At 38.4% G+C, this 7,777-nt stretch overlaps 1 protein-coding gene across 3 annotated transcripts in view; it reads right to left on the reverse strand.

The window, feature by feature from the left end:
* The window catches only part of ppp3cca (protein phosphatase 3, catalytic subunit, gamma isozyme, a), a 29,046-nt gene extending 21,383 nt beyond the window's left edge, over positions 1-7,663 (reverse strand). For all 3 annotated transcript variants that reach the window (XM_011479571.4, XM_011479570.4, XM_011479569.4), the window contains exons 1-3: positions 6,766-7,663; positions 2,487-2,684; positions 1,405-1,529 (exon numbers count right to left, since the gene is read on the reverse strand). In XM_011479571.4, the coding sequence (XP_011477873.2) occupies positions 1,405-1,529; positions 2,487-2,684; positions 6,766-6,832 (390 nt within the window). In that variant the 5' untranslated portion in view covers positions 6,833-7,663. The remainder of the gene's footprint in view (positions 1-1,404; positions 1,530-2,486; positions 2,685-6,765) is intronic.
* Between the last annotated feature and the right edge of the window lie 114 nt (positions 7,664-7,777).

Genomic DNA, 7,777 nt, shown 5'->3' on the forward strand with positions numbered 1-7,777 from the left:
ATAAAATGGGACACTGAATTTGGAACAGGGCATTGTAATTTCTGCATCTATTATTAAAGTATTTATTCGTAATACAGTGGAAATTAGTAGATCTGGTTAGCATGTTGATTTACGGTATGCCAATTTGCTCCTAGTGAAAAAAGTTAGTCTGGAGCCCTGTCACTGCTTACTGACAATGTCTGGCTCCAGCATGGCAGCGTCCATACAGTAAAAAAATGGTGACTGAATTGACTTAATTTGTTTTGGAACCGGACATAAGCCATTTCTAGTACTAATCAGGCAGTGAGTTCTGAAGTAACCTTGGTTCTCTAAATATGAGCTAATAATTCATATCCTTTAAAATCTAATTCCCACAGAAAACTGTATCTCACATACATTTGACATCTCTTGTGCTCTACAATCAACAAGATTACCTTATGAAATCACAAGGCAAAATGAAAATCGATCATTCTTTAACCTTTTATGCAACCTAAGTGTTGCAAAAGTAATGTTTTTATCATGTAGCTTTTCCCAAAACAATGGTAATCAAATTCCCTCCGCAACTGCTTGAATGTAAAACCCACTCCACTCATCCGAGCAAAGATGATCGTAGGAGAAATGGAGTCGCCTTTGTGCAGCTACAATGCAGCTGTCTGTCTATTCAAGTCGCTTGCCTTATTTTTAACTGTTCTAAAAAGGCATGTAAGATCGGTGCCCTTTAGACACATCACAAATAGAATTTCCCTGCAAAACCCATTTGGTCCACAAGTCCAACAGTTGCATTCAAGGTTTCCCACAAAAATCTACTGCAAAGCATGATGCAAACCCATCAGATTAACAGCCTGACATTTAAAGGGAAAACGATCACAAACCTACATCGTACACTTAGATGAAGTTGATTTTTAACAAAGGTTAATCTTAAAAGATATGGGGTTTCAAGCTATTAAACAAACTCATCAATTTTCTGACAGATCTTTTCTTCCCTTCCAAAGCTCTCACTGCTTCTAGCATCTTACAGTGACATTAACACAATCCGAAAAATGGCATCAAATTTCACTGAGGTGTAAAATGAAACCTCTCGAGTGGAGTGTGCTCAATTAGAAGTAGAGTGAAGAAGGAGGAGAAGAACATTTCACAAGCACAAGTGTAAGTAGAAGATAGTAGCAAATGTGCAGTAATAAATAAAAAACACAATGTCAAGTTCCTGTTTTCAGATAACTGAAAAAGTAAAGATGATGACATCCTTAAACAACAATCAGACCCAACTTATAGTCGCTCTGCAGCTCACCACATTTCAAATAGGCATTTGTGAACAGCTTGACCGTTACTGTATCTTGAGTGTTTTCACTGTCAACATAAGGTAAAATGTGAACTGCCACCTTCACAACGAAAGCAAAGCAGTTTTCATTCCAGCCCCCGACTTACCTCAATACTGAAGTATCCTCGATCTACGTAGTCGCCAAGAAAAAGATACCGTGTGTTGCTGGGCGATCCCCCAACTTCAAACAACTTCATAAGGTCATAGAATTGTCCATGGACATCACCACATACTAAAAAAAAAAGAACATCACACTGTACTGATCATGTGAGAACCACTCATCAGTTTTTCTTGCTGGATGGGTTGCATGTTGAGCTTGACTCACTCAAAACAAACCTACTTAATAAGCAAATTACATTAGCCCAGCATAGTTAAATAAGCACAAGCCTTTTACTACTTTACAGGAGACTTTTTTACATTTGGAGTGAACCACATCCCTGAACAATTACAGATTTAGTCACAAAAAATTCATTTTTTCCATTTTAAAATGATAAAAATTGGGCTTAACTATGTCTAAACTGGAACAATTAGGTAATAACAATCTAATGTTACTTTTTCAGAGCCCTGCAATAACTGTGATATGAATTTTGAAAACATAAATTAAACTGACAAGTTACAGGTGCATGCTATAGCTCAGGGGTGCTCACACTTTTTTGGCGTGTGAGCTACTTTTGTTACTTTAAGTTAAAGAAGTATTGTCCAATACAAAAAAGGTAAATTCTTTTTCATTATTACCATTGTTTACTCAGGAGGTGCGATGGCTCATGATTTTTTTTTTCTTGCCTTTTTTTCCTTTTTGGTTAACGCTACTTTTAAACAATACAAGGAATTACAGTTTATGCTTCATCCAAGCCATTATTTTTCATGCATAAAGACTTAATAAGCTCATATTTTTTTTATATGCAAGCTTTTTCATTCATGCTTTGCAGAGTTTCTTTCTAAAAAAAAAAAAAAAATGTGACAGAAGCCAAAAGTGTTGGAAAATCTACACTCATTCTTAAATAATGCCCAGTTACCGAGCTAGCAACAGTGATAAAAACAAAAGCACAGTTTCCAACGAACAAGAACAACCAGACAGAAACAGTGCTTGGGAAAAGATAAGAAGTTTTTTTTATTTTATTTTTTTACTTATTCCTTGTTTGTTGAAGCAGTAAGCATAAATGTGTTTACAAATGTATATAAAACCTACCTGTAACAGGTGCTTCCACTTCTAGCATGCACTTCTCCTGCCGAAGAATGTTGGCCCCATCATTGACTATTTTCAGAGCTACGTCCTCCTCCACCCTCCCTTCTTTGACCAGATGATTGCGAAGCACCTCAGAATTGGGCTTACCATCTTCAAATAATTCTTTTATTGTGAGCTTATGTTGTGGGGGGTATGGCACGGCTGTTGGTGAGAAAACAGAAAGAAACACAACAAAAGGACGTTTATTATCGCTGTTTTTACATATCAATCAGACTTAAGAACACAGCTCTAGGGATACTAATGTGTCATTAGTTAACTATAACCGCTTAAATCGTTGACAGATGAAAACTATGTATTGTATGAATCATTTTGAAAGTATCAACCTCAATTCCTGGACATAAAAGAAAGCTGGTAAACGCTGTCTATTACCTCACACACCATTTTAATGCGTTGAAATTACAAGATGTGATTTCAGTGAATGTGCCATAAGGAAGACACTGACACAGGAGTAGAAATACATCCACCTACACAATCATGACAGATGAGAGACGCGAACAACAACCAGCCAGAGGCACCACACCTCACTTAACCTCCCTCCTCTCCCTTAGTGTGCTGCTCCACACCACCTACACAATCCTTTTACCGCCATCGCAAAAGGTCAGCGCTTTCAAGGCTGACACCTGAGAGTTTCACGATCAAAACACAGTAAAGAGCAGAACAAGAAAAACTGGACAGTTTATCACAGAAAATCTTTCACAGGAATAAATACTTCTTCAAAGACACTGACTTCCCTGTCCTGACATTGATTAAATAATATTTGCAGGTCATATTTTGCCTTTATCGTTGATGCAGGGTCCAAAGGGTTTTCATACACTCTAACTCGGATAAAAGTTAGAGTTACATTGCAGTTTCTGTCGATTAGAAGGACACTATTTCATCAGCAGCCTCGTGATTTTAAAAAGTCCATGAGCAGATAGCTGCAGATTAATCTTAACTTGCTCAAATGAACAGCAGGTGTGATTCCAGTTCTGTCACTCCCAGCATGGAAAACAGACAAAAGGGATTACAGATGGTATCCCTAATGACAGGCCACACAGAAAATGCATTACTAATTACCTATTGCATTAGATAAATTATGTAGAGTGAAATTTAGGGCAGAAACACACAGATGCACAATGTGACAGGTTCGTTTTTAGAGGCTTAGAAATGAGAAAATGTACAGGCCATCCGTGTTTAGAAATCCTGATATGTTTTGTGTGTATTTTAATGAACACATCCGATACATTTGTCATAAAAAGTGAAACTTTTAAAAGAATTTAACTTCTTTCAATACAAGTAGTAGCAGTGTAACAAAAAAATGATTTCAACTTGTTTTACAACCACGTTGAACAAATGAACATGACATATTTTTAGTGTTTTATGTGAGTGCATTTTCTGATTAGTTTTCTGTCATTTGACTGCAGCGGTCCTTTAACTTTATCTTAGACGCTTGACCATAAAAACGTCTTGTTTTTTTTTACAGTCTTCAGCGTTTGTTTTAACTAAGTAGCTGCAACATTTTCTCAAAACATAGCTAGAAAAGACGTCGAGTGTCTGAGTGAAAGCAAAGGTTGCAGGTAAATGGAGGTAAGCTACAACAGAAACAGCTCTAGTCTGGCTAGCCTTTCCTGAGGACAAGCTGTCATGCGTTGACCACTGTGGTATAAATAAACAGTAAGTGCTTCCAGGCCTACGAGGCACAGCCACAAACTGAGCTGTAAGCTGAGGTACGAGCCTTAAGAACAGATTAGGTAAAGCCTCTATTAGCGAAGGCCTTCCAGATTCGGAGGCTGTTTACTTAAAAGCCCTGTCACACAGAGGGAAGAGACCTGTATGAACAAAGAAAAGGATGTATGAAAAGACGAGGACAGAATGGGACAACATCCACTGCTTTGGGGTAACCAGACGGTGAAACATTTCAGGCAATCACTGTTTTGACCAAATTTATAAGCATTTTCAAGAAGTTCAGAAGTAAATACCTACAATGGAATAAAAAAATGATGGTCCAAAAGAATCGTTATTTTCAATTAGAATTATTGTTTTATTATTGTCAAAAAAGTAAATCAAAGTTAAAGAAAGTATGAATACAATGAGCATTTGATATCTTATAAATCACATAAGTTATTCTATAATTAAAAAAAGATGATAATAGTTTTGTTTTTGACAGCAAAATGTTTAAAAAAAACAAAAAAAAAACAAGAAAGAAACAATAATAGAAGGCTGCTATCATTGTGAGAGCTGCTTCTTATTAGACTGCCTGACCTAATTAACATCAATGTTTGATGAACTCTTCAAACCACAGCCACAGTGACCCACTGCTGCACTGCATCATCACCCACAGTCTGGCAGGACAACAAACAGCGCAAGAAACAAAGACATGACTATCTAGCACCCCGCCTGCCCGGGGTAATCTGTTATTCTACAGTGATATGAGCCTGCGTCTACAATATGTTCACTATTGTTTCTAAATCAGCACAAAAGAGGAGGCTTGAATTACAAAGATGCGGCTGGGTGGAGATGAATGGAAGGGGACTGGGGCTGTATGAATCATGAAGACCACTTCAGATTGCTCGAATCATCAATGAATGCCCACCCCCAAAAAAAGCTAAATAGCCAGGATGGGAGCTTATTCAACATCTCTGTCAGTCAGCAGGAGTGGGGGTGAATGCTTTACCCTCTTTTCTCTCTTTGATTTCATTTAGATTTTAACCCGTTGGACGTTAAAAACCCACTTCTATGATCGTCTTTTTGGCTGATTTCAACATGATCTCGTGGTATTTTTCTCATGATGACGGACAGATATGAAGAAAATCAAGCTTAGAATTATATTTCTGGGTATCTCTTTATTCAAATCAGTGGCAATCACAAGCAGACAAAATGAATGCCATGGAAAAAACTTTGTAAATGTGACGTAGAAGCTACCATGGCAAACTCCGATGTTGCTCGCCATTTTTGTTGCACCGCTAATGTCTGGTTGTGAGGGGCTGTAAACTCGCGCAAGAGCATGTAAACAGATGGATGATGGGAAGGGGGTGTGCTTACTCCATGCCAACAGTCCTGCTCACAACTCAGAAGTGAATTTCTGATGAACTTCTGCCGCTCTGCAGAAACTATGTCCTAGAAAATGACAGGGTTTTTGGATTTTGCCTAAAAATGGCATTATCATTATTGAAAGAACACTTGGAAATCCTTTAAAAAATCTCAAAAGATGTTTGGAGTGGGTCTTTAAATGAATAGGTTTTGCATCAAGCAAACTTTAGCAGCCAAATGTACTTCGACGCAGCCATGTGGCATGACATTTCTGTCAGTCAACTGTTTATTTACACAAGGCCAAGAGAGAAAACACCTCAAGCAAGTGATGGTGCAAAGCAGAATGTGATAGTGCTGACCACAGCTACTCGTGTAACTGTTAACCAGTGTTTTACAAACGACTAATGTTTGACTATTTAAAGGCAAAAGCAGTGGACAGGTGGGGTCCCATCATATATTAAAAGCTTTTAGCAAAGCAGTCTGCCCTTGTACAGTTCCCATTCTCTTTCTCCACACTGTGTCTGGTCATGCTGGGAGCATCACTGGGGAGATTCTTTCCACAATTAACTCACTCTCCCCCCTACTCGCTTACACTCCAGCATTCCAGCCCTCTGGCAGGACTCTATCCTGGTGCCCTTGGAGAGAAACATGGAAGTGCTTGCTGCTGCTGTAGTGGCTTTAGGTAACCAGATGGGAGGTTTCTGGCTGCAGGAAAGGGGACTGTGTTTCCCCCCTCGGGAGTTTCCCACAAACTAGGCTCTGATTGACCCACAGCAACAACTGGGAAACTCAAATGGCAATTTCAATGCCAAAAAATCTGTTTCCCAGCTGCCATAACCACATGTTTGGTGATCTAAAGCCAGCAGTCCCTGTTGTCAACAACATATTTGTAAGCAAACTAGCTATCTTTAACAGAAAAACGGCATACACCTGCAAAAAACATCAGTAGCCTTAGATAAAGTTATAAAATGATGTTCCAATTACATTAAGGATTCATGGGTATGTATCAACATGAATTACATGATAAATAGTATGAGGAAATGAGCCTTCACACTGCTATAATCATGTTATAATATATATGCCAGGCGGCAAAAGACAACTGGTCTCTTTTTTTTGTTTTTGCTTCCAAAATCTACAGGTGGCTAATATACGATCAGCACACCGCTGCAGAAAGTTCAAAGCCGTGTTTAGAAAATGAGAAATGTTGACTCACTTTTTATCGGTCGTTCTGTGGTGGACTGCTTCTCCTTGTCTTTGTTGTCTTTATCTTTTCCAGACATCGTTGTTTAGTTCAAACTCAGATCTTGTTTGATTTTCAGTCCAGTTCGTTCACAACTGAACTGGCGGACACCTCCGTCTGGTCTTTGACTGAGTTAAGGTCAGATGCACTCCTTTTTGTGTTTGTCCTTTTCTTTTCTTTCTTTTTTCTTTTCTTTTTTTTTTTATTCAGACGCAAGAAGCTAGCAAAGGAGATCCAGTTCTTGAAATTTGACAAGCTAGCTTTATGGCAACAGTTATGCTAACAATAACATTTAAAACTGAAATACTAAAATTTAAACAAAGTATTAAATTAAAAAATAATAATAAAAACGAAAACTAAAAAGTGCTACTGTGAAAAAATATCAAGTATAGCAAACAATACTACTTGGATATTACCCGGAGGTAGGCTGCCATCCACCGCTAATCCGATTTAGTTACTCTATTTCAGCTAATTAGCAAGCTAACATCTTCACGAATTGGCAATTCGCGGACCATGAATAAACCGCAACAATAGACTGGAGGCTCATTTTAAATGTAGCACTCGTTAATTGCAGAGGCAAAAAAGAAGAACACATCCACATATATGTCTAAATATATATATAAATATATATATATATATTTATTTTTTTTTTGCAAAAAAAAATCAAAGAAAAGGTAAGTAACCGCAGCTGCTAGATTCCTCTTTCGTGCACGTGCACGTAAACGGTGCAAGTCCTTCCGAGAAGCACGAAGCGTCTTGACAGTTTGTCGTCCTCCTCGGATTAAACTCTAATCTGACAGCGGGTGAGGACTGAGGGAGCAGCCAGCGGCGGATTTCCTACAACATGGTGGAAGCGATGTGACGTGACTATGGAAACGTGTCACGTGGTGCAAGAGGTGTGTTTAATAACAAACTCACCGGTGAGGTTACGACCCAACGATCGGGCTCAAACGCCGAAAATGAACGACGTAGATCGGGTTCACCA

Source organism: Oryzias latipes, chromosome 9 (genome assembly GCF_053564925.1).
Source record: "Oryzias latipes strain Hd-rR chromosome 9, Olatipes_Hd-rR_3.1".
In the NCBI taxonomy this organism is placed as follows: Eukaryota; Metazoa; Chordata; class Actinopteri; order Beloniformes; family Adrianichthyidae; genus Oryzias; species Oryzias latipes.